At 33.0% G+C, this 27,937-nt stretch overlaps 1 protein-coding gene across 1 annotated transcript in view; it reads left to right on the forward strand.

Annotated features, from left to right (window-relative positions):
* Nucleotides 1-18,824, forward strand: part of LOC111985651 (cycloartenol synthase) — a 33,641-nt gene extending 14,817 nt beyond the window's left edge. The window contains exons 7-17 of the mRNA XM_065767438.1: nucleotides 4,867-4,980; nucleotides 5,151-5,273; nucleotides 5,358-5,480; nucleotides 6,508-6,606; nucleotides 7,884-7,940; nucleotides 8,022-8,068; nucleotides 9,323-9,466; nucleotides 17,241-17,418; nucleotides 17,830-17,904; nucleotides 18,300-18,383; nucleotides 18,705-18,824. Coding sequence (XP_065623510.1) covers nucleotides 4,867-4,980; nucleotides 5,151-5,273; nucleotides 5,358-5,480; nucleotides 6,508-6,606; nucleotides 7,884-7,940; nucleotides 8,022-8,068; nucleotides 9,323-9,466; nucleotides 17,241-17,418; nucleotides 17,830-17,904; nucleotides 18,300-18,383; nucleotides 18,705-18,824 — 1,164 coding nt within the window. The remainder of the gene's footprint in view (nucleotides 1-4,866; nucleotides 4,981-5,150; nucleotides 5,274-5,357; nucleotides 5,481-6,507; nucleotides 6,607-7,883; nucleotides 7,941-8,021; nucleotides 8,069-9,322; nucleotides 9,467-17,240; nucleotides 17,419-17,829; nucleotides 17,905-18,299; nucleotides 18,384-18,704) is intronic.
* The last annotated feature ends 9,113 nt before the right edge of the window (nucleotides 18,825-27,937 follow it).

The raw sequence follows: 27,937 nt of genomic DNA on the forward strand, positions 1-27,937 counted from the left end.
AAAAAAAAAAAGAAAAAAGAAAATATATGAAAAATATGGTATTTGTAAAAAATTTAAGAGTAGTTCAAATTATTTCATAATTTTTTAATTACAATTGTGAGTAGTTGTCTATCACTAATTCATGAATTTACTATTTTTTCTCACCACTCATACTTAACCACATCAATTGCAAAAAAAAGTTATATAATAGTTTTTGATACTAGATTTTTTCGAAATCTGAATAGTGTGCGTTTGATTGATAGCAATTTGATTATTTATGATGCCATCTTTTGTACTTTTGGGGGCGGGGTGATTTGAACCAAATGCAAGACCTATCTAATAACGTGCATTCGATTGTTTGATTAATAGCAGTATGACTATTGATGATAGCAGTATGATTATTGATGATGCCATTTTTTTATTCTTTTGGGTGATGGGGCTATTCTAACCAAGGGAGTCAATACCGTACCGGAGGCTGTACCGGTTTGCCCAGCGGTACGGTATATTTCGGATACCCGTCAATACCGGTGTACCGTTTCGGGTTTACTGCTATTTTTTTATATTTTTAAATATATATATATATATATATATATGTATAATAAATATAAAAGTTTACCATAAAACATTTCCTCAATTCAAAACTAATTATTCATAATTTTAGACTTTAGTATCAATTAAAAGAAAAAAAACACACAATATAAAAAATAGAAAGCTTAAAAGTTACCATTGCATACTAAGAAAACAATAATACTAATAAGTTAATGCAAATAAGTTATCATTCTACCCTAAAAAAAAATTCAAAAATTACAAAACTTTAAAAAAAAAAAAAAAAAACTTTTTTCTGTACCGGCCGGTACGCCTAGTACCGGCCGGTATTGCCCGAAATTGGCCGGTACGGCTGGTATTTAAACCGGTACAAAACGTTAATGTTTCGATACCGGTATGCAACCGGTACGGCCAGTACTGGTACAGTATCGACTTCCTTGATTCTAACCAAAATGCAAGACCCATCTAGTAGCGTGCGTTCAATTATTTGATTGATAGTGGTCTGACTATTGATGATAGCAATTTGATTATTGATGATGCTATTTGTTTTTCTTTTGGAGGGGGGGTGGGGGATTCTAACCAAAATGCAAGACCCATCTGGTGTGCATTCTATTGTTCGATTTATAGCAGTTTGATTATTTATGATGTCCCTTTTTTTTTTTTTTGAGCTGGGGGATAGGAGATTCTACCTAAAATGCTTCATTTTGTTAGGAAATGATGATTTTTTTCTTTTGAGAAAAAGGAAATGATGAATTTAATCATTAAATTTTAAATTTCCCCCTTCACATGTGGGCCGCCCTTGTTAAGTGGCCCAATGCGTGATTTTTATTTTATTTTATATATTTTTTTAAATGGAAGATAACATGGAGACATGGGATTGAAGGGAATAGGAGATTCTAATAAAATACTTCATTTCATTAGGAAATGATGATATATTTTTTTGAGAAGAAGGAAATGAGGAATTTAATAATTTAATTTTAAACTCCCCCCTTCACACGTGGGCCACCCTTATTAAGTTGGCCTATTGTGTGACTTTAAAAAAAAAAAAAAAGGAAGATAACTTAAGAGACATGGATTGAAGGTAAGACCTCTTACTCTAATACCATGATAAATTATCAATTGTTCCTAAAGTTTAAGTTGTTAAAAAATGATAAATTTAATTATTTAATCTATCATAACATTTTAATATGTTTGAATTAAATTCTTACAAAATGATGAAATATGAGAATAAAAGAATGTTACTTGGATTTTATTCCAAAATATATTTTTTTAAAAGACCAAAATGAAATATTTATTCGACATAAAAAATTAGATGAAGTGTTGTTGTTGTTGTTGTTTTTTTTTTTTTTTTTTTTTAATTTTTAATTTTTATAATTTGATATTTGAAGGAGGCGAAATTTGAATCTTAAACGTATCACATAAAAATAACATGAGATGTTAGTTTAGGTACAAAATTCTTATTTAGATGAAATGTTGTGCGATTTTCTCAAAAAAAAAAGAAAAAAAAGATGAAGTGTTGTGCGGTAATATGATAGATTGCTACCTAACCTTTGCCCATATAGAGGAAAAGAAGAGAATGTGAGGATCGCAGAATATTCGTATTCCATCCTAAGTCAAAAAGGTCAAATAATTGAATTTTTTTTTTATTTTTTATTTTAAAGATGTCCTTACAACGAATATATGTTTGAAGTTTAATTAGATGCACACTTAAGGGAGTCAAAATGCTCATATATGCAACCAAGAAATGAATGAGACTTTGCTTAAAAAATAAAAAAAGAAATGAATGAGACAAGCTCATCTCCCACGGTTACATTAAGATAAATATATATATATATATATATATAAATTCATATAATGTTCACCATATATATAAAATGACATATAATTATATACATATATATATATATATATATATTATTACAGTTTTGTTTAAAAAAATTGATGTGACAGTGTGTTCCGTACATTTAATTCATAAAAAATGGCACTATATTAGTGCATTCTGTTGGATATTTTTCGCTAGTTTATTAGTTTATGTAATACTTATAAAATTCATTTAAAAAAAAAATACAATTGTACCTTAATAAATAAATATTTTATGAAGATTATTATGGGTATATAAAATATAACCTTTATAAACAAATAAACAAATATTTTTTTTGGGCAAAAACCTAATCCTAATACATACTAAGTGTTACATGTATTTTGCAAAAGGAGTTTCCATACCATTTTTTTTAATGGGAAATTTGTAGGATTCTTTTATGGTGCACTCATCATGGTAGACTTGAGATAGAAATGGTGTAATTTTTGAAAATTAATAAAAAATTGGTTGTTTATTTAACAAAATTTTCATGAATTACTATTTCCATGAACATCTCAATTTTTATGAAATGCGAAAATTCTAACTCTCACATTTTAGATAAGAACAATTCTCGTATATCTTGTACACAATTACTAATGTAGTACTTAATTTTTTTTTTTTTTTTGTTCTTTCTTAAAACTAACTACATTATAATTGATTTTAGAAGGAAAAAAAAATATTTTTCATCAAATACCACATTTATCAATGTTCAATGGTATTTTATATATTAAAAAAATATCCATAAGTATCAATATGAATTATGTAATTATTAAAATAAAATGTTATTTGTATACACTGATTTTATACAATGGAAATTTTTATATTTTAATATACTATGTTTCTATAATATGATATAGACTTGAATTCTAAGGGTTATTTTTATTCTTACAATTAGTGGGGCTTTTGATCCCAGTTTCTTCATTAGGAGACGCGCAACACCATTGAACAATAAGTCCCTTGCCCAAAAGTGTATTCAAACAACATAAATATCAGTTCTCAGAAATTCTAATTTTGTAAGTTTAAACTCTCAATGATTTACAGCTTTCTTTAGTTGAAATTCTCAACAATGAAAAAACTCTATTAAAACATTCATTTCCATAACCGTTATAAGTTTTTTTTTTTTTTTTTTTTTGAACGAAAACGATAGATAACCGTTATAAGTTTTAATATCCTTAATTTTTGGCAAATTACATGTAAGGTTTTGACCTTTTTTTTTTTTTGAGAAGAAGGTTTGGACATTTTAGAGAGAGAGAGAGAGAGAGAGAGAGAGAGAGAGAGAGAGAGAGAGAGAGAGATAGATAACCGTTATAAGTTTTAATATCCTTAATTTTTGGCAATTTACATGTAAGGTTTTGACCTTTTTTTTTTTGAGAAGAAGGTTTGGACATTTTAGAGAGAGAGAGAGAGAGAGAGAGAGAGAGTAAATATATGACATTCTAAATTTAATGTTTTAATTATAATAAGACCATAAAAACACTTGATGTATGAAGAATATGTGATTATTTTGAAAGAAGCAAAGAATACCCAAGAACGATTTGTGTGTGTGTCTATATATATATATGTATGTATGTATGAGAAAAATTTAAATATAGTACTTAGGTGCTGTTTCTTAGATTCCATTCGTAAGATTCTATCATGTAAATTTTTTCTCATGGGTTGAAAGTATATTTTTTAGTTAAATAGCCACATGGCTAAATCTAAAGAGAGAAACCTAAGGAACAACATCTAAGATATTGTAATTAAGTTTTGTCATATATATATATATATATATTTGTAAGGAGAATGGTTCATGACTTGTTGCAATCAACTTTAGACTTCCTACATTAAAGTATTTGTATTATTCTTTGTTTCTCTCTCTCCCCCCAAAAATTTTTGTAAGAAAGCAGAAATTTTTTCATAAATTTAATTACCTCTACAACCAATGAGCTCCACTTATTTGTTGTTCTTTTCTTTTGGTTTTATTTTTGATATTTTTAAATACACTAATGTAAGGGTTACTAAGGCCGAAAATTGTTTTTCAATCAGGCAATTCTCTATAACTAAAATCATATGTTCAACCAGCCAATTTCACGTAAAGAAATTTGGAGATATTGGAATGTCTAGATACAAGTTAAATTTCAGCATAGTTTTTGTTACTAGTTTTTGTTTCATTTTTATGAAAAATATAGAGAAAAGAGAGCATTGAGAAAAGAAGAAGGACGTTAGGATTACGGGGTTCAGTTTAACCGCTTATGTCTATAGAGGAAGCTTATGACAACTATATCTTTACTATAATTTCAATTTTTGTTACAATGAGCAAAATATGGGATATTTATAGGAAACTAAATATTAAACTAACCATACAATAAACCATGATTAATTGACTTATGTTACTAGTAAAATACTTTACATGGACACCAGGTAGGATTGGGCTTGAACATTAGCTATTGGACTTGATATCTCTTAACAGTTTTGAAGCAAAACATATTCCATTATAAATACAGGTACTAAACATGGTCTGTCGTTGGGTGGAAGATCCAAATTCAGAGGCGTATCAGTGTCACCTTGAAAGAATCAAAGATTATTTGTGGGTAGCTGAAGATGGAATGAAAATGCAGGTTCTAATTCAATAGCTTGTTCCCATGTGAACCTAGGTTTTCTATATTTCTTTACTTTGTACCAAAATGTTCAACTAAGTTGAAGAATGAGAAAAATATTTTTTATGAGGTGTGTTTATGAACTAGAGTTTGACTGAGATATGGCCTTGATGTAAATGTTTCAATGATAGGGATATAATGGTTCTCAACTATGGGATGTGGCACTTGCGGCTCAAGCAATCCTGGCTACCAACCTTGCAGACGAATATGGCTCAATGCTTAAAAAGGCGCACAGTTTTATAAAAAACACACAAGTAATGCTACATTAAAGTTTAACATATATACGATTAATCACCAAAAAAGTGTATTCATTTTGTAATTTTTGTTCGGATATGAAGGTTAGAACAGACAGCTCAGGTGATCTAAATTACTGGTATCGCCATATTTCAAAGGGTGGATGGCCCTTCTCAACTCCAGACAATGGTTGGATTGTGTCAGATTGTACAGCAGAAGGTTTGAAGGTAACCTTTTGTCTTACAAGTCTTAGATTCTTCTGAATTGGTCTGTCAGCTGAACATAATGAGCGATTTGCGGTATTGTGATACATAATTTAAGTTCTGGTCTAGTGTTCCAATGCATTTAACCCATGCATTGCGATGTAGACAAGTATTTGGCTTTGGACATGTGTCCGTATTATATTGGGTCCAATCCATGATACATTGTTTTTAAGGCAAAACTTACGTCTGATTTCTTATAAACTATACCTCAGGTTATGTAATTTAATATCAACGTCTAAAATATCTAAAAAGTGAAGTGGAAGATTTATTGTTATTACGTCACGTCCTATTGAGCCACAAAGAATTTCGGTTCGTTTATGTCCACTTCGGTTTAATTTGGTCAACTTTGATCAAATTTAGTTTGTTTGGCCCATGTTGGTCCATTTAGTCCATTTAGGACTAATTGGCCCTTAAATATATATATATATATATATATTTTAAGGTTGCCTTCTTAGTTTTGGGCTCAAAAAATTATTATGATTTCTTAATTTTTTGGTTGAAAAGTATGAAAGTTTATTCTATTTAGGCTAAACTCTTTAGTTTTGGGCTGAAAAGTATAAACAAAATAAGTATTAGAAAATAGAGATATAAAAGCCGGTGTCTTATAATTAAGCTTGAGTTTTGTGTTTTCACTTTGGGCAAAACGAGATCGTTTGGGGGTGGATTTGGCAAAAACAAAACACGTTAGCGCGATGATGTGTCACTTAACAGTAGAAACTAATTGGAGGGGTTAAATTGCTAACAGAACCAAATTTCAAGGTGTGAAATCAAATTTCTAAAATTTTAGGGTGTAAAATTCAAATAACTCCAATTTTCAGAATGTGTTTTGAAATTTACTTTAACATTAACATTATTATTAAACATAACCAAACTTATAAAAGTACATATATGCAAAGTTAACCCTTTGTTGTCTCCTCATTATCATCTAATATGTAAATGATAAAATTCATTACGTAATTTAACAGTTTTGGGATATTCAAATCATTTGCAGTCAGCACTTTTGTTGTCAGAAATGCCGTCTGGCATTGTGGGAGAGGCAATAGCAGCAGATAAACTATATGACGCTGTTAATGTGATTTTATCCCTACAGGTATAATTTAAATTATGGTCTTTTGAATTATTTTTTATGCGGAGAGAAATGGTCATTTGAAATTGGTCTTAGTGGATTTCAGTTAACTCAATTGGTAAAGTCTTTGACGATAAAAAAGTTATTATCAGGAACGGACGTCATAAGTTGAAACTATCTAAAAAAAATTAAATAAATAAATTGGTCTTATATATTTAAATTATGGATTTCTATAATAATGGTTTTGCATATTAATTATTGCACAAAATAAAATCAAGTCAAAATACAAATTTAATTCCTGAATTACGAGTTAGATACTTAGATTTCAATTTTATCTACAAATTATTGATTGTTACAATTTGTTTTTTAAACTATACCTTATTGTCGTTACGTAAACGACAATTCTTAATGTGCAGTCGGTTTTTTATTTTTTATTTTTTTCTTTAATTTTTTTATTTTTAATTTTTATGTATGTTCTTATGATGCAGAGACCAACAGGTGGCTTAATGTGTCACGTCAATATTATAATAGCATGTAAAAAAAAAAAAAAAAATTCTTGCAAAAAAAAAAAAAAAAAAAAACATATTCTATAGGTCAACACGCATTCTGTTCCCATATTCTATTTACAATTTTAATGACTCTTAAAACCATTGATAGTTGAAGGATAAAATTGATACCTAGAATTATAATTCATGAATCAAAACCATGTAATTTTTTTGATTAATGAGTTTAATTAGACCAAAAGAAGGGAAAAAGAGAGATTTGAACTAATGATCTTTGCTTCAAGAGACATGGTTGTCAGCCTATTGTATTATCCCTTTGATTTTGTAGGAATAAATTGGTCTTCAAATTGATCATTTGATAAAATTAAAGCCATTCTTATTTGATGATTATGATACTTTCTAAAACTCTTGATTAACGAGGAATAATATCACATATTTTGTTCAATAAGATGCCAAAATTATGGATGGTGGACTCGTTCAATACAAAAAAAAAAAAACAATTGCAAGAAATCTTTTGATAACACGGACTCCTGCGGAAGGCAATTGGCTAAATCCTACGAAACCATTTCATAGATGTTTATTGATATCTTCAAGTAAATCAATTTTAAATTTTAAATTCTTGAACAATTCATATCACATTTGCTTCGATTGACTCCCTTGATTTCATTATAATGTGAATATGGTGGATGCATGTAACAAAATATATATATATTTTTTATAAAAAAAATGTTTTCTTTTTGGAGAGAGTCTATTTTGCACTAACTGACAATGGATATTTGTTTCTTCTTGACAATATAGAACAATAATGGTGGGTTAGCTTCATACGAGCTCACAAGATCTTATGCGTGGTTAGAGGCAAGACATTCTTTTCTTTCCAATTTGGTTGGTAATATTGAATCTTGCCCATGGTTTTAACACATCATGTTTCTTTCATAGATGATCAACCCATCGGAAACGTTTGGAGATATTATCATTGATTATCAGTAAGATCGACCATGCCTGCAATTTTACTCACGAACTATCATGACTTTCATAATTATTATGATTTATTATACTAGTTACTAACAAGGCGGATTTTCTTTTAGCCTCAATTTTAATATTTAAATAAACACGTAGTGGCGGCTTTAGGAATTTTTCTCAGGATATTCCTTAAGAAGTATAAATTATACAATCTAATAGAAAAAGAAATTTATATATTGACAACAATAATAATAAAAAAACACGCAAATACATAAAGTTTATAATTGTCTTTTACGAATTTTCATATTTTGAAATCGGTGCATGATAGTCTCATTATCAATGCTACAAGTTATATCTCTTTCAATGTACACAATTAAGCAATCATTCATCCATTGAATGTAGAACAAATTATAGAGTAAAATTTAATTTTATTGGCATAAAAAAAACTGAGATTGTTCCCAATTTTTTTTTGAAGGGTAGACAAATAAATTTTTTAAATTATATATATATATATATATATATATATATATATATATATATATATAATTTTAGGTCAGGGTGGTCCTAGGACCACCCTGGCTTTAAGGTGGCACCGCCCCTATAAACATATGATTTTTTCTTATGTGTAAACTTGTTGGGTTTTGTAGAGTCTAATTGTATTTGGTCCGGATAATGACCCAACTCGAAATAATATTGTTATGGTTTTTAATGGGATATTTTCTAAGGCTTAGTTGTGAATCATGTGCGCAGGATAGAAAATCGTTGTTTTGGAGGTTAAGTTCCTGTTTGGTAGGGTGTTTTGAGCAACAGTTTTTAGTGTTTAAACAACATTACACATAATTCTACACATTTTTTCACCCCACACGTATTTCTAAAAAATACAAATAATGTTACTAGAACAACATTACCAAATAGCCCCTAAGGTTTTGTGTGTTGTTTTTGAGAGAAAAGTTGTATTGCTGCATCTTGTATTTTTTTCTCGAGAATAGTGAAATCTCTACAAATCCATGAATATAGGCAAATTGCCGAACCACATAAGTATTATCTTGAGTGTTTGTTTTCTTTGGCACATATTTTTCCATCTATTTTTGCATCTCACAAATATGAGAATTTTGTGCTTATATTCCCTTCAAAACTTAGTAGTCTTTAAATATCAATGTAGACATTATGTACACAGCACACAACTCTAGTTTTTTTATAACATAACTAATGGTTTTGGAATTATCTTATATTTCAAAATTTTGATTTATAATTAATTTTCTTGGGTCATAATGTAGGTATGTGGAATGCACTTCAGCAGCTATACAGGGTCTGAAATCATTCGTGAAACTGTACCCTGGACATCGAAGGAAAGAAATCGACGCATGTATTGCAAAGGCAGCTAATTTCATTGAGAGCATACAACTCCCTGATGGCTCTTGGTTTGTTTTCTCCTTTGAGATCATACCACTCACATTATTATACATTAGTTCTGGTTTTATCTAGATGAGAGGGGGAGCAAATAATGGGATTTCAAAAATATTCTTTTGGAATTATATTTTTAAAGTCCAAAAATACAGAAAAGAATTATAGTAAATTGCAATGACTCACAATCTCTAAATACTAAAACAAACATGCTCTATAATATAATGGTGAACTATCACTTATCCCAAAAATTTAAATTATTAATAAATGATAATTTAACCATTTAATCATTATTTTAATTAACACTTTCCTATGCATGAATCATGTTTTTTTCATTAATAAGTGGAGCCCAACATGTAAGGTTTTTAATGTGTGTGTATATATATATATATATATAATATTTTAATAGGTACAACTAGAGAAAGGATAATTTATAAATCTTAATTTTCTTAATAAAGGAGAGCAAAGTTCTGATATTAAGCTACAAAACTTTTCCAGGATTTCTAATAATTTGAAATGAGAGATAAATGGAAACATGATTCAAACTTAAGAAACTTACTATGATAGACTGATATACATTGATAAACTACCATATATTCCAAAATCATAAATGTGTAGGAAATTGTTAATTTTTTATGATTTAATAATTTTTCTTAACAACCCATGCTTTAAAATACTACAAAGTATTTAACACCTTAAAAATTTTAGTATTTAACACCTTAAAAAACTATTTTATCTATTTTAACACACAATTTCACAACACACCCTACATCAATGATCTTATTTTTACCCTTAGCCAAATACTATTCATTTTTGAAAGTTCAAATAGCGTTGAAAACATTATAAACGTTTAGACCCCCAATTACAAATTACCAATTTAAGCTTATTATCAAACAATTAATGTGTGGAACATGAACATAAGCTAAACACAGAATTGATAAACAATCTAAACCAATTATAATCACATCCACAACAGAAAATAAAAGGCAAAGATGAAGGGAAGAGAGATGCAAACACAAGGACAACACGCGATGTGTTATCGAAGAGGAAACCGAAGCCCTTGGCGTAAAACCTTTCCGTCGCCCTCCAAGCGGTTAATAATTCACTAGAAAATGTAGTTGGGATACATGAACAGCAATAGACCCTCCAAGCCTAATCTACCCAGGTACCTAAGCCCTCCAAACTTCTTACTCCAACGAGGTTGCGCCGAACTTTTATCTTCTCTAACTTACCGGATTCCGTTATAGCTTATAGCATCAACCAATAACCATTAATCCCTTCCAAACTGCTTCCCTTAGCACCAAAAGACCTTTTCACAGACGTGGGTGTGGTGAGAAAATGATTTGGTCAAGAACCAGTCAAGGATGTATCAATGGAGAGGAAGAGAGTAGAGAAATTTGAAAAGTCTCTTAGGTGAAGATTGTTGATGAGGCAATCTTGTTTTCTCTAGGGTTTCTCTTTCAAAATTCTCTCTGGAAGCTCTCTACATTTCGTGGGTATAAGGATCTATATATAGTGCTGTGTGTTTGGAATACGAAGAGTCATTTTTTCCCAAATAGGGCTGGTTGGCGGCTTAGCCTTGCGACTGGTCCAAGTCGAGAATTCAAGTTGCGAGATAACGGCCTGGCCAGCCTGGGACTTTTGTCCTGTAGTGCGACAGTTGGCGTGACCTTTCATCTCTCTACATGCTTCTCACGTGCACAACATTTGGCGGCTTGCAAGCCGTGAGTCAGTTGCGAGTCCTAACTGCGAGTCCCTGCTTCTTTGCACACAGATGAGTAATTCTTCACACTCTCTTCACACACTACCCTTACATGAAACCCACCTAAATACAGGATTACTAAGTGCTAAATTACAAGCAAATTGGCACGGAATAAATCCAACAAGATGGTTGATAAATTTCAACCTTACAATCTCCCTCTTTGGCTATTCTGTGACAAAACCCTATAACAAACTCTAGACTTAACGCGTGAGTTGGGAACAATTGGAAAACTCACTCACACCTAACTATAGAATCTGTGAAACTTTTGAACCATAAGAACAAGAACTCTTAAAACACAACAACACAATAAGTTTATTGTATGCAGAAAACTTGTAATGCAAATGGAGCAAGCACAATGCAATCAAGCACAATGGAATAAAGCAATAAACCATGACAAGACCAAAACAAGCAATCACTATAAACAAGTGATCACAATGCTCATTCACACTTGGAATGAACATCCGGACATTCAAGTTGACAAACACAAGGCAAATCACTTAAATGACCAACACTCAACTAATTCACAGTACATGAAGTATATGCATCTAGGAATAAAATCCTACAAGGGCACAAGAGTGACAGTACTTAGAAAGAAATGCATAACATTTAGTTATAAGTACTGATTTAGCAAAGCACACAGGCTGCATAAAGCAAGGTACAAACCATAAAGCCTACAAAGTGCATAGAAACAAATTCTAAAAGCTTACAAAAGCAAAATGGGTACAAAACATAAACAGAAACCTTAAAAACCTACAAAGGTACCAGGTACAAATAGTAAAAAGTATTTCCCTTATGATATCACTCCCCTTATCATGAATCATAGGAGCCGTGATGAACTTGGAACATATATACTTGTAACCTGAAACACTTGCACAAAACACATTAGACCTTCAAGGTAAAGCAAGTAATAAATGGACAAGTATAATGTAACAAGTAAATTACGATCAAATAAACATGATGTGAAACATGTGAGCAACTTGACCAAACACCAAAACAAAGTTTTCTTATTAGCTCAATGTTTTCTCCCCCTTGGTATATGCATCTCCCCTATGGAATATCTCTCCCTCTACAAATGTGCAAGAGAAATAGAATTTCTCCCTCTAAAGATGTGCACAAGAGCCATATTAAAATGACAAAACACTCTGGTATCTCTTTAGAGTATACTCTCCCCATTTTTGTCAGGACTAGACAAAGGGTCAAGGAGAAATGAGGGCAAGAGATGAATGTACAAATAATGATAATGATGCATGAGGAGTGCAAGATGAATGAGAACATATCTTTAAAAAATGCTACAAAGTATAAAGTAAACATGACATGCTAGGATGAAGAAACAATGTATGAACCAATGCATGACAAGGGTAGAAAGGTGTGTGCAAGAGGTGGCAAAGTGCAATGCATGGAAAATGCACATGTAGGGCAAGGTGTGTTAAATACACAACTAATGAACCAAACGTATTTCTAATGAGAAAATATGAGAAACCCCAAAGTTTGGTACTCATCGGAGTCCAAACAAGCGAGAAAATGCCTAAGAGACATTTTATCAAATGCCTAACATGCACACTATGAACAACAATGTGAAACAATGCATGAACATCATGAAATCCACCCTTAAAACATGTTCTTTTTGCCACCAAGGGCCAACATCCAAAGCAAATCATCAAAAGAAACCAATCCCATACAAAAATTTGACTAAAAAATAAGTTTTCCCAACCCCTATGATGAAAATCCTAACCAAGAACACAAAACTCACCAAAACATAATCCAAGGATCCAAAACAAAGAAAAAAGTGTAAAATTACCTTAGAGATGTTAATGGAATGAAAAATCATTCAAATTGATTGAGTTTTAATGTAAAAATAGTGAGAGAGGGGTTTATGATAGGATGAGAGAGGTTTAAAACAAGTTTCCCACGAAAAACCCTTTAAAAAGCTGTTTCTGGGAGTTTGGCGACTGGGCGAGTCACGAATGAGTCGCCAGTGAGCCACAAAACCATTCTGTGTGAACTTGCAATTGGGCTCGCGATTGGGTAAGTCTCCAAAATGAGTCACCAAAACTTGTAGCTTGATCTCGCGGGTTGCAAGTTGTCAAAATGAGTTGCCAAAAATTTTGACACTTGTTTTTCAACCTAGAACATGTTTAAACATTGAAAAACAAAATAAGCACTAAACATGAACACAAAGAGTGATAAAAATCACTTCCAAAAACATATAAAATGATCAAATTTTTTTTTCGATGGATCCATATAAAGTTGAGCACACACACATCATATTTAAACAAGTACAATCGAACAAATGAATAAGGCATTCATTGAACATTAGACATGTGTGTTGTGTGTGTGTGTATCAAGTGTGGAATAGTCTGTAGTCTAAAGTGAAGCTTCAATGATCAATTCAATCAAGTCATACACAACTAATACTAAGTCAAGTGGTCTATCTCAATTATAGAAATGAACATATATGACCTCCCACAAGAAAATGATTACATATCTTTAAAGCTTTTCATTTAGCTTCTTTACAATCCATAACATTTGATCATTTTGAATCAATACATCTCATTTTGAGATCGATGCCTGAAATTTTTGATATTTCAATTTGATGAACAAACCTTTGGTTTTTTGGGCATCATAAATATTCATAAAAGTCACTTTCTCTTTTTCCTAGTCAAATACTAGTATGTGCGAAGGCTTTTGCAGCTCATTATCTCTTTTTATTTTGAGATTTACAATTGTTGAGCTCTTTAAGCAATAAAAAAAAAGTATGAGAAGATATACAGGTACAAGTCTACGCATGTATCAAAACCAACATGACTATTGACAAATCATTCATGACAAACTTGAAGATCAATTTACAATAATCACACATAGATGTCGAGATTTTTCCCACAAAGATATAAATGCATAAAGAACAAGCTAAGCTCGTAAATGCACAAAGCCATAAGTACAAAGGTACAAGGCAAAACTCACATGTGATATGTACTCAAACATATATGATCAAACTTTTTGAATTTTTCACTATTTTATGTGGTTTTGGATTTTTTACTCACACAAAACTAAAATAAAAAAGTAAGATCAAATGCAAAAACAACAAAAACAATGCATATAAAGAGATGCATGATGCACAAATGCATGACAATGAAGCATCTAATGCATAAAAGGTCCTACAAAGATTAAAAGAATTAAATCAAGGACAAAAAGAGCAAAACCTCAACCATAGGAACCCTTCCTCATCCAAACAGATTGATTGTTTGGAATGAGTATCTCATGAGAAGTGATATGAGGGTTGGAAGAACGAAAACCGGAGATGCACATAGACAAAGAGTTAAGAGCATCAAACACTTTTTTTAACAACGTGTTATTTTCACTTAAATCCGGTTTACCATTTTTAGCACAACTTCTATGAAGCTCAAGTTTCTCTTTTCTTTTGAGTCTTTTAAAAGCATAAAACTTAGAGCATTGAGGTCTTAGATGACCAAAGACACCACAATAGTGACAAACAATGTGTTTAGGTCTACTAGGCTTTTTGGAAAAGGATCTAGTAACATGGTTTTGTTCTCTCTTTAACTTATGACATTGAGGTCTTATATGACCAATCACACAACAATGGTGGCAAGTTGGAACAAGTTTAGATCCATCCAAAGCCTTAGGTTGAGACCTAAATATAGACTTTGACTTAACAACCTTTCTCTCCACCTTTTGATTTATTTTATGTAGAGGAATGCACACTGATTTGTCCTTTGAGGTAGAACACACAATAGGTACAAAATCGGGTACCACAACATGATTGCAACAAATATTTTCATCATTTTTAGCAATAGGTTCAACAATCAAACACTTGGCATGCATCTTAAGAGATTCATTTTCACATTTTAACTCATTAACAAGTTTGTTAGACAAAACAAGTTTAGCATCCAAGTCCATATTCAAACATTCAAACTTTTTGGGCTTTTCAAGAGTTTTGAGCAAGTTTCTTATATTTCTCAAACTATTTGTTGGATTCATTGAACTTAGCAATCAAATCATCATTTTCATAAAATAACTTGCTCAAATTCTTTTGAAACTTCTTAGCATTTTTCTTCAAGGGTTTGATGTTAGGAATATCAGCAACATCCAAAGGTTCATGTAGCATAGCATCACGGTCACGATGATTATCACTTATAGAGGCATTTTCACAAACACGTGGCATGTTATATTCATCACCAACCAAATTATACAAAGAGGCATACAAAGCACAATCCATGGCAAATAACACAAGGGGTCAAGGATCACACTTAGGTATTTAAACCATAACAAGTGTACCCACTTTGATACCAATTGAAAGTTCAAATAGCGTTGAAAACACTATGAACGTTTAGACTTCTAATTACAAATTACCAATTCAAGCTTATTATTAAACAATTAATGTGTAGAACATGAATATAACCCAAACACAGAATTGATAAACAATTTAAGCCAATTATAATCACATCCACAACAGAAAATAAAAGGCAAAGATAAAGGGAAGAGAGATGTAAATACAAGGACAACACGTGATGTGTTATCGAATAGGAAACCGAAGCTCTTGGCGTAAAACCTCTCCGCCGCCCTCCAAGTGGTCAATAATCCACTACAAAATGTAGTTGGAATACATGAACAATAATAGACCCTTTAAGCCTAATCTACCCAGGTACCTAAACCCTTCAAGTTTCTTGCTGCAACGAGGTTGCGCCGAACCTTTTTGTTCTCTAACTTACTAGATTTCGCTATAGCCCATAGTATCAGCCAATAACCATTAGTCCCTTCCAAACTGCTTCCCTTAGCACCAAAAGATCTTCTCACAAACGTGGGTGTGGTGAGAAAATGATTTGGTCAAGAATTTCTTAAGGATGTATCAATGGAGAGGAAGAGAGCAGAGGAATTTGAAGAGTCTCTTAGGTGAAGATTGTGGATGAGGCAATCTTGTTTTCTCTAGGGTTTCTTTATCAAAATTCTCTCTGGAAGCTTTCTACATTTTGTGGGTATAAGGGTCTATATATAGTGGTGTGTGTTTGAAATACGAAGAGTTAGTTTTTCCCAAACAGGGCTGGTTGGCGGCTTGGCCTCGTGACTGGTCCAAGTCGCGAGTTCAAGTCGCGAGATAATGGCCTGGCCAGCCTGAGACTTTTGTCCTGTAGTGCGATACCTGGCATGATCTTTCACCTTCCCACATGCTTCTTACGTGCACAGTATTTGGTGGCTTGCAAGAGGTGAGTCAGTCACGAGTCTCAGCCGCGAGTCCCTGTTTCTTTGCACACAGATGAGCAATTCTTCACACTCTTTTCACACACTATCTTTACATGAAATCTACCTAAATACAGGGTTACTAAGTGCTAAATTACAAGCAAATTGGCACGGAATAAAGTCAACAAGATGGTTGATAAATTTCAACCTTACAAAATTTTTTTTTTTTTTTTAATTTCTTTCTCCCTTCTTCTCTCTTCCTCTCTGCCTCCAAACCCAACTAAGTGATAAAGTAATAATTTTTTTATACCTCGTTACATTATACTGCTAGTCTTGGCAATTCACTGTAGTAAGAAAGCAAAAAAATTTGCATTTGGCTCCACCAATGTTAGGCACTTAATTGGAGTTTAAGGTGGAAAAACAGCTAAAAAGCTATTTTACCACCACCAATGGTGATGCTCTTATACATAATGTAAACATGCATAACTTGAATAACCTTTCCGAACGAAAAGCCAAATCCACTAGCCATTAATAATGTCAGGTGGCCTAGTTAGTTCATAATATATAGCCATTAAGTTGGGCATTCACGAACATAATTTGTTAGCCAAAACCTGGTAAGAATCAAAGCTATTTACTAATAATTGGTTACCCATTAGGTAAACATAAGGATTTAGCTAATTAGGTTCTTTGCAACCTTCCTATCCTTCTTGACCTCTTCTTGGACATGAACTCGCTTGGTTACTCTTCAAGCTAGGTTTTTTAGTGCTGCTGTAGTTAATAAATGTTAAGGTGATTTCTTTACCATTGAGCATGACAATATATAGTTTCTAAAATAGGATTGGATCTTGGGGAGTTTGCTTCACCTATGCAACATGGTTTGGGATAAAGGGTCTGGTGGCTAGTGGTAAGACCTACCATAATTGCTACAGCATTAGAAGAGCATGTGATTTCTTACTTTCCAAACAGCTTGATTCAGGTGGTTGGGGAGAAAGCTACCTGTCATGCCAAGATAAGGTAAAAACCATTTCAAGCATTGTTTTTTTTTAAGAATTCTTTTAAAACACATTATTTATCTTGAATTTTTGGACAAAAATTAATTAAGCAAATTGATGACTTTAAGTGAAAAGTAAGAAGGTTAAAGAAAAGAGTCACAATGAGGTCCCGTATGATCCAATTTTACAACATAATTTATTGTTTGAACCATTAGTTAATTCATTAGGCTTTTAAGTTTTTCAAACTTTACCAGATTATGAGTCGTTCAAGAAGTTAGATCATTGTTTCCTCAAAAAGAAAAAAGAAAAAAGAAAAAAGAAAAAAGAAAAAAGAAAAAAGAAAAAAAGAAAAAAAGAAGTTAGATCATTCTAAAGCTGAATATTCAGTTCATAGTTTTTCTACGTATTTTTATATCGTAATACGTGTGAACAGGTATACAGCAGTCTGGACAAAGCACACATGGTAAATACTGGATGGGCTATGTTAGCTCTTATTGAAGCTGGTCAGGTACCGATACAATGTTTTTATCTTATTTTCCATTCACAAAGAAAATTCATCTGTCAACATGCCTAGAATTTTTAAGGTTCAAAAGACTTGTACAGTAGTTGCATCAAGGCAAACGAATAATATAATATAATAATAAAGAGTACATAAAATGTACTTGGGGAGGCAAGAAAGTCCAAGAATGTGGGTGATTAAAACTGGGAAGAGATGAATGAGAAAGCACCCAGTGCAATTCGTCTCAACCTGGGTAACTAGGTCATGCACAATGTGGTATCATAGTAACCATTATTGCACAAATTAATGTTGCATATAGGATCTAACTCTCTAATTAGTAAGTAAGACAACACTAATTTGATATGTTGTTATTTTTTTTTTTTTGTTACCAATTTGATGGTTAGGCCCAACGAGATGCGACTCCCTTACATCGTGCAGTCAAGGTTTTGATTAATGCACAAATGGAAAATGGAGACTTCCCTCAACAGGTAAATTTATACAAAACAAAAAGAAAAGGAATGTGTGACTATTTAAAAAATGGTCTTTTAGTTAGGAAGTTTAGTTATCAAAGGAATAAAAATCTTCTGTCTAACTTTTTATATTCCACTTTATGCATTCGAAAAACATTTCCCTTATTAATTACCTTTTGACAATGCATATCTCAAAGCAAGACTTTTTAGGATTCGCTTTTTAGTGTATAACATATGATATCAAATACTCAGTGTGGAAAACATAGTTTCTTAACCTTCAATAAGTGATACAAATTCTACTTCTTGTACATTATTGGCTTTGTTTTCTCCAATCTATAGGAAATCATGGGAGTTTTCAACAAGAACTGTATGATCAGTTATTCAGCGTACAGAAATATCTTTCCTATATGGGCCCTTGGAGAATACCGCAATAATGTGCTGATTTCTAAAAAGTATTAAAAGTATTAATCAAGGCGGAGAAGTGCTTGTGTGTACGTGTGAATAATTATGTAAAAATGGATGATGAATTTCACTATGTGGTTTTTATGTTGGTTTTTCTTTTTTCTACCTTTTTTTGGTAGGATGTGTTAATTCTTCCTGTGTACACTTAAACTTACAATTAAAGTTTATAAGTTCATTCGTGATAATTTTTTCTTTATTTTTTTTCAAAATATGTAAAAATTCCTAATCCCATAAATCACATATTTACAATTAGTTGTGAAAGCTCGGATTTGTAGTAAAACTCAAGAGCTTGTTCAAACCCCCAAATAAAAATTACAGCTAACTCTAACTTAGACTAAGTGTGGAACAAGAGTAAATAAACGTAACGAACCGATAACACTATCCTAAGCCATATTCATCCATTATCAACAATAAAATGAAAGCTTAAAGGGTAGGGAAAAGAGATGCAAAGACAAGATAACACTGAGACGTGTTATCGAAGATGAAATCGAAGAACTTGGCGAAAATCTCTCCACGACCCTCCAAGTCGAAATCGATCCACTAGAGAATAAAGTTGGAGTACACGAATAACAAAAGACCCTCCAAACTTAGTCTACCCCATGTACTTGAGCCCTTCAAGCTCCTACTACCAACGGACTTCTCGGAGTCTTGTCTTCTCTAACTTTTCGGATCCCACAATTTAGCCTGATTGCATCCATCAATGAATGGCTTCTTCCAATGCTTCCCAGTAGCAAAAAAATCTCACTTTACACTTAGAATGAGTGTGGTAAGTGTTTGGAACCTCTCAAAGATCTAGAGATAGAGAGGTAAGAGTTGAGGAAAATCACAAGAAAATGTGTAGATGATTGTGGGTATAATAATCTCTAACTCTCAAGTGTATTTTCTAGGGTTTTCTCTTTGAAAAATACTTCTTACAATTTGTGGGTAATGAGGGTATATATAGTGTGGGTAAAGATTTGGTAAAACAAAATACAACTTTTTGTCAAACAGAAACTTTCGCGTGTCCTTCATTGCCCTTCTTGTGAGACAGTCGCGAAATTGATAGCTTGGCACGACTCTTGATCTTCCAATCATGTGCTCTACACGTGGTTTTTTCATGGGTTGCTTCTCGTGAACTAGTCTATAGTGTAGTATGAACTAGTCCATAGTCTAGTATGAAGTTTCAATGATCAATTCAATCAAGTCATACACAACGAGCATGAGGTCAAGTGACCTATCTCACATGTAGAAGTGAACATATATGACCCCTCACTAATGTGTTTACATATGATTGAAAGCTTTTCATTTGGCTTTCATTTTTCATGCTTTTGATGAATACAACTCAAAATTCTTGAGAAACGATGCCATGAACTTTTCATATTTCTTTGATGAATAAGCCTTTGGCTTTGGCACTATACATTTTAATACATATTTGCTCTACCTTTTTCTAGTTAAGCTAGTTTTTGAAGCAAGGTTTTTTCAGCTTTTTTCTCTTTTTAGAGATAGTCATTTGTAGAGCTCTTTGAAAAAGAAAAAAAAAAGTGAGGAGATATATAGGCACAAGTCTACGTATGTATCAAGATCAAATAAGACTTTTGACTAATCATTCATGACAAGCTTAAAGATCTATTTACAACACTCAAACAAAGATTTTTAGATTTCGCTCACACATGGAAAATGTGCGTACATAATAAGTTAAGTTCGTAAATGCACTATACCATTAGTATGGAGGTACTAGGCCAAACTCAACATGTAATATACATAACACAAGTAGTTAAACTTTTTGAGAATTTTCATTTTTATGGGTTTTTTAATTTTTCAACACACTAAAAAACAAAGCACTAAAGTAAGATCAACAAAAACAAGGCCTTTAAGTGCTTGAAGAATTAGGCCTCTTAAGTGCCTAAAGTTTGAAGAAATTTGGCCTTGTATGTCCTCGTACACCACAATGATGACATACAAGGCCCATTTTCCCTTTTTTCTTTGGTCTTGGACCAATAACTTTCTTCTCAACAATGGAAATCTCAACGTTAGGCTTCTTTACCTTGGGCTTCTCTACATTCTTTACCGACACAAACTTCACTTCCTTCTTAGGTCCACTGCTTGAGCTTCCTTCACTGGTATAGCCTAAACCAGTCTTGTCATTTGAAGGTTTTTGAGACAACTCAAGAAGAATGCCAAAGGGAATCCAAGCTAAAGGAGAAAATGAGGGACAACTCATTGGATATGTTATGGATATGTTGAAAAACATTTCACTATGCCTAGCTAGCTTCACCCTAAGGTTTGAAAGTTATGTCGGTCGTACCCCTCTTTCTAAAAATCTCACCCAAAACACTCGTACAGTGTGGGTGAAGGAGGGTACTCATGCATGATTGCTCACTACGCCTATGTATTAATAATTTCAACGTATTAGGGTTATAGTTTCATGCATTATGACATATGCAATCTTCTTGTGTCATTACTTCCGTTCTAGCATGTTTCTTTTATAGGTCTTTATTTGTTTATCTTGTTTTTGTTGATCCTACTTTAGTGCTTTGTTTTTTAGTGTGTTGAAAAATTAAAAAACCCATAAAAATGAAAATTCTCAAAAAGCTTAATTGCTTGTGTTATGTATATTACATGTTGAGTTTGGCTTAGTACCTCCATACTAATGGTGTAGTGCATTTATGAGCTTAACTTATTATGTATGCACATTTTCCATGTTCATCTTTCGAATCATCAACTTCTTCACCTTTGGAATGTACACCTAGCTCATCAACAAACTCGCTCACAATTCATCTCTAGAGTTAACTGCAGTAATTGTCATGAAAGCTGAATAGTTTCTCTCACTATCTCATTCTCCTTCCGCATTAGAATTTGACCTTTCAAAATCACTAAGGGTAATTGCAGCACTTTACCCTTTCCTCTCAAGTAGTTTGGACATTCTTTCTTTAGATGTCCATGCCCATTACATTGATAGCACACAGTTCCTTGGTTTGATGATGATTCTTTCCCATCATTCTTCTTGTATTCTCTTTTATCATTTTTGGGTGATGAAAATCTCCCTTTGTCAAATGACTACCCATTATTCTTCATCTTAAGAAATTTTCGGAAGTTCTTTGCTAGAAATGCCACCTCTTTTTCTACATCATCTTCATCAAAGGAATCACCCATTCTCTCATTTATAGTTTTGAGAGCAAGTGATTTGCTAGACTTATGAGAGGGCAGTCCGAGCTTATAGGTTTGGAGAGATCCAATGAGTTCTTGAATATTTATCTCATCCAAATCTTTGCTCTCCTCTATGGCGGTGACCTTAGCCTGGAAGCTTTTGGGTAAAGATCTCAAGATCTTCCTCACCACCTTGGCGTCTTCAATCTTCTCCCCAATATTGAGCTTGGTGTACGTTTTTAGACCCCTTAAAACACAAGTTGTTTAACCTAGTTATTTAGCCAAGTGATTACTTAGATAAATTATTCAAATCTAGTTTAACACAAGTAAATCATATCAAGTAAACAATGCGGAAAAATAAAGAACACAACGATATGATAACCTTGGAAAATCAAACTGGTAAAAAACTAGGGGAGGATTTAACCTAACTATCCTCAAGGTAAAACAGATCCATTATGAAAGAATTGAAGTTTGTACAATAGCGATTTAGACCACTAACATCCTATTGCTACCTCGAGTAGAAAACTTACTACCACGACCACGTGATAGCTCCGAGTCCATGAACTACTTCTTTCCTTGATTCACAACAACCACAAGTACTCCCACTTGTGTTTTTCTTTAAGCTCTTGAAACAGCAACTAAAGCAATCACCAAGCTCTCGACATCAATCTTGGTCTTGATAACCTTAAGTATGTATGAAGGCAAATACCTCTAGATCTCACAAGAGATTCACACATACAGCATATCAACAACCTCTAAAATGTGGCTAGGGTTTTTCTTTTTATACTTAAAGCAAAATATAAAACCCTACTTGTTATATGGGCTTGGGCTGAGTTGGAAAATTCTGTAGAAAAATAATTTGCACAAGTTTTGATCGATCGAGTCTAATTTTCGATCAATCGAGCCTTGCAGAAATTGAATAGTAATTTCCTACAGTTACTCAATTCCAACTTTACACATACACACACTTTGAGTAGCCTAAATCTAGACTAAACGTTTTGGCAAAATTCCTAATGTCTTAGAACCTAACACTTGGCAATCACTATCTCATTAAGTCTCCCATAAAAGGAATCAAATGACTCATCGTCGCTCATTTTTACTTCTTTGAACCAAGTAGTGAGCATTTGAAGCTTAGTGCCTTTAGTCTTCTTGGTACCTTCGTAGGTTGTCTCAAGAATGGTCCACCCTCTTTGACGGTCTTTACATGCAAGATCCTATGAAACTCATCAGTAGAAATATCATAGAAAATAGCATTAATAGCTTTGCTATAGGCGTTTGCCAAAGCAAGGGTAGCCTTATCCCATTTGGATTTGGCTGTTGTGGGCCTTACCCAACCATTTTCGACGAAATCCCACATCGTCTCATCAATCGCACAAAGAAAAGTACTCATATGTACTTTCCAAAGAGCATAGTTACTCCTATCAAAGTAGGGAAGTGCATTAAGGGATTGAGATCTACGCATCTCACATGGGGTCTAGGATCACACAAGGATATTGAATTCTGACAAGTGTACTCACTCTGATACCGATTGAAAGCTCGGATTTGTAGTAAAACCCAAGAGCTTATTCAGACCCCCAAATAAAAATTACGGCTATATTGCTTTTACTCTAACTTAGACTAAGTGCGGAACAAGAGTAAATAAGAGCAATGAACCGATAACACTACCTTAAGCCATATTCATCCACCATCAACAACAAAATGAAAGCTTAAAGAGTAGGGAAGAGAGATGTAAGCACAAGATAACACCAAGACGTGTTATTGAAGAGGAAACCGAAGAACTCGACGAAAAACCTCTCCACGACCCTCCAAGTTGTAATCAATCCACTAGAGAATAAAGTTGGAGTACATGAATAACAAAAGTCCCTCCAAGCCTATTCTACTCCATGTACTTGAGCCCTTCAAACTCCTACTACCAACGGACTTCTCGGAGTCTTGTCTTCTCTAATGTTCCGGATCCAGTAATTTAGCCCAATTGCATCTGCCAATGAATGACTCTTTCCAATGCTTCCCAATAACATCAAAATCTCATTATATACTCAGAATGGGTGTGGTAAGTGTTTGGGCTAGCAACCTCTGAAAGATCTAGAGATGGAGAGGTAGGAGCTGAGGAAAACCACAAGGAAATGTGTAGATGATTGTAGGTATAACAATGTCTAAATCTCAAGTGTATTTTCTAGGGTTTTCTCTTTGAAAAGTACTCCTTACAATTTGTGAGTAATAAGAGTATATATAGTATGGGTAAAGACTTGGTAAAGCAAAACACAACTTTTTGCCTAACAAAAACTTTCGTGGGTCCTTCGCGGGTTAGCCCTTCTCATGAGATAGTCGCGAAATTGACAACCTGTCACGACTCTTTATCTTCCAGGCAAGTGCTCCACACATGGCTTTTTCGTGGGTTGCTTCTCACGAGCTACTTGCGAGCTAGTTGCGAAATCCACTGATTTAACTTTTGAAGCTTGATTCTTCACCAATCTCTCACACTCATCCCTTACAATTAAACCCACATACATACATGGAAAATGATTGAAAAAATTACAATCAAATTTGGCATGGAATTAAAGCCAACGCAATATAGTTGGAAATCACAACTTTACAAGTTGAAATCAAAACATTCTCTTTAGAAACAAGGGAATTAAGAATAGTTTACAAAGTTGTTTGTTTCGGCAATGATAGTGAATTGTCTGTTATACATTACTAGTTTCGTAAGGTGTAGAATAAAAATGGAACTCTTAAATATATTGCACAAAAAGAGAAGGAGAGGGCAAGGTTAATAACAATTAATTTTCAATGCACTTTGAATTAGGGGAGTTAATTTTGTATTGTACTGATATTTGCTATAGTACCTAAGCCAGTGCAGAAATGCTACTATTTCATGTTGCTCCAACTACCAAGGCATAATTGGATGTATCGGCTATACCGAATAAAAAAAAAAAGCCTGATTTCTGCTGGGAAAAAATATGAGAGATAAAAAGAAGTAACCGGTAAAAAGAAATAATAGGTATCCCACATTAATGCCATTACTGCACTGTTCTGGAGTGATCCTGTTTTGCTGATCGAACATCTGTCGAAAGTTGTGGAATTCTTAATTCTTGCACAGTGAGTTTTTACACTTGGGCAAAAATCTTGACACACATAGGGTCTGTTTGTTTTGGTGGTAAATGATTTCAGGAAATCATTTACCACCTGACCCATGTGTTTGGCAAGCAAAGGAAAATTCAATTTCCGGAAAATATGCCTTATCTTTGACCAAATTTTCACATTTGACCCGAAAATGGTTTTACGCTCCTATTTTACCTTTAAACCATTTCTAGGTCTCACACAACAACACAGACACGCAGAAAAGAAAAGAGAGCTGCTGCACTTGGTGAGAACGAAAACCAGCAACAACACGAACAACAGCCAAGAACGCAAAAAAGAAGAAGAGAAACCCAGACGCAGCAGTCCGATCCAAAAAAAAAAAAAAACCAAAGCCAGAACAACCTCCGATCCACCAAAAAAAAAAGAGAAACCTAGAACGCAGCAAGAACCCAGCAAGAACGCAGTCCGATCCAGTCGCAGAACCCAGTCCGATCGACGCAGTCCGATCCACTCCAAGAACCCAGTCCGATCCGATTCAGTCCCAGAACCCAGTCCGATCCACGCAGCGAGAAAGAAGCTCCAATCGCTCTGCCTCCACGCATCGAGCTCCAGATCGCTCTGCCTCCATGCATCGATCGAGCTCCGATCGCTCCGATTGAGCTCCAGATCGCTCTGATCGCTCTGCCTCCACGCATCGATCGAGCTCCAGATCGTTGTTGTTGTTGTTGTTTTTTTTTGGATGAACGGATTGTTGTTGCCGGAATTTATTGTGGTTGTTGTTGTTGTTGTTGTTGTGTTGTGTTGTTATCGGAATTTGTTGTTGAATTGGGTGTGATGTTGAAATTTTTTGTAATAAAAATTTGTTTGGATGCTGAGAAAATGTGAAAAATTTTCCGGAAAATAGCATTTTTAGAATACATCAAAACACATGAAAATATTTTCCACAACAATTTTCATAATTCAACCAAACACTTAAAAATATTTTCCTTTTTCGGAAAATAACATTTCCGGAAAATATGTATTTTCCGGAAAACATTTTACACGAAACAAACACAGCTATAAAGTCTTTAAATTTACAAAACATTTTTGCTCAAAAGTTGCCAACCTAAGGGTCCATTTGGTTGGGAGGATGAAAAAGTGGAAGGATAGAAGAAATTTTAGAGTATGTTTGTTAACTATTTTTTCCCCCAATTTTCTATCTTAAGAATAGTTTTCGATTTTCTAACCCAAAAATCAACTTCAAACCCACAATTAATGAATTAGCGCCTCAGTTCAAATCCCATTGGAAGCAAAACAAGGGATTTCAGCATTTGTTTTCTCTCTCTCATCACGGGGACTATTTATTTTCACGCCACTTTGTGTAAGTTGTAACTAGGCAATCTTAAAGAAGAGGACCACCTATCACGACTCAAATCCATGAACTATGAATTTGGATGCATGACTAACTTGTTGATCTTACATAACTCAATAAAATAAACATAATTAATTTAAACATAATTCAGTAAACTCCCAAATAAACAATACTCTTAATAAACCTTTTGCAATAACTAAAATCCACAATTTAGAAATAATCTCAAAATACTATAAAATCTAAAGCAGAATAAAAATAACTAATAATCCTTTAAGGCTTCAAGTATTATTGACATTGCCTAAAAACTCCCACACTCTATCTTGCACCTTACGAAGTAATCCAAATGTTTCGTTCCCCAACTAAACTTTAATATGAAAATTATAATTGACAGGGTGAGCCACACATCTAGTAAGCAATTATACGCAATACACAACAAAATAGAGTCAAGTAAAGCACGAGTATTTTGATTTTTCACAAACTCATTCAATGCTATCAAATATAATTATTCCAAAACATATAATGAATCACATAATACATATGTAATCACATATTAAAATCATTCGAAAGCACATACATATAATTGGTCAGAGACAGTGTCACATATACACATATCACATATTCTCACATACAATCCTGTGAGCGGATACCAACATCTAACCCTTATTAGTGAGGGATCAATACTTATTCTCACATATAACCCTGTGAGCGGGCTTACACATATACCTGATCAATTCTAAAAACACTTATTTTGAGTCACATATCACAAAAGCAAAGTTTACACAAAATAGAATAATTTTCTTAATATTAACAATTATTCCAAATACAAAGGTATATCGAATATCACGATATCGAATTGAAACATAAATCAAAGGATGCTTGACTTTCTTAGGGAACGAATAGGAACTAAGGAGTTTATATAAATATTTTACAATTCTTGAGTAAGTCCGAAAGCTCAATTTGCTAAAAGGAAAGTTTTAAATACCATTTGGAGAATAGGAATATTACTTTGAAATCACTTGGTTTTACACAAATTTAAAGAACAAGAACATTTTTAGAAAACTTACATTGAAACTCAATTATTTTTGGAAAACAGTTTAGTTTAGAAATCATCTTTTAAATGAAATTTGGACATTTCAAACGTTATTTAAAATTCGAAGTTTCTCTTTAAAACATTGTTTAAAAGTCGAAGTTTCTCTATCAATGATGTAACAATGCCTTCGATAAACTTTAGAAAATGTAAGCTTTAAAAACATAACTTTTGAAAACCTTTAACTTCTAAGAACCTAAAGAACAAAACTTATGTATATTATGCATAATTACTTACAGCACTTGAATCACTCTGAAAGTTCAGCCGAAACACCCTCCAAAAAGTCTCAAAACACTCTTAAACAGGACCTATAATTAATCATGGAAATTACTTAATATCCTCTACAAAATATAAAGCTTATCAAATTATACAAACCGACTCACTAAGATTATACTTTGTTGAACTAATTAATAACACTAATGCAAGGAATCTCTACCCACAAATGTTTCCTTGAATTTATCAAACTCT

Source organism: Quercus suber, unplaced genomic scaffold (assembly GCF_002906115.3).
Source record: "Quercus suber isolate HL8 unplaced genomic scaffold, Cork oak 2.0 scaffold_25, whole genome shotgun sequence".
In the NCBI taxonomy this organism is placed as follows: Eukaryota; Viridiplantae; Streptophyta; class Magnoliopsida; order Fagales; family Fagaceae; genus Quercus; species Quercus suber.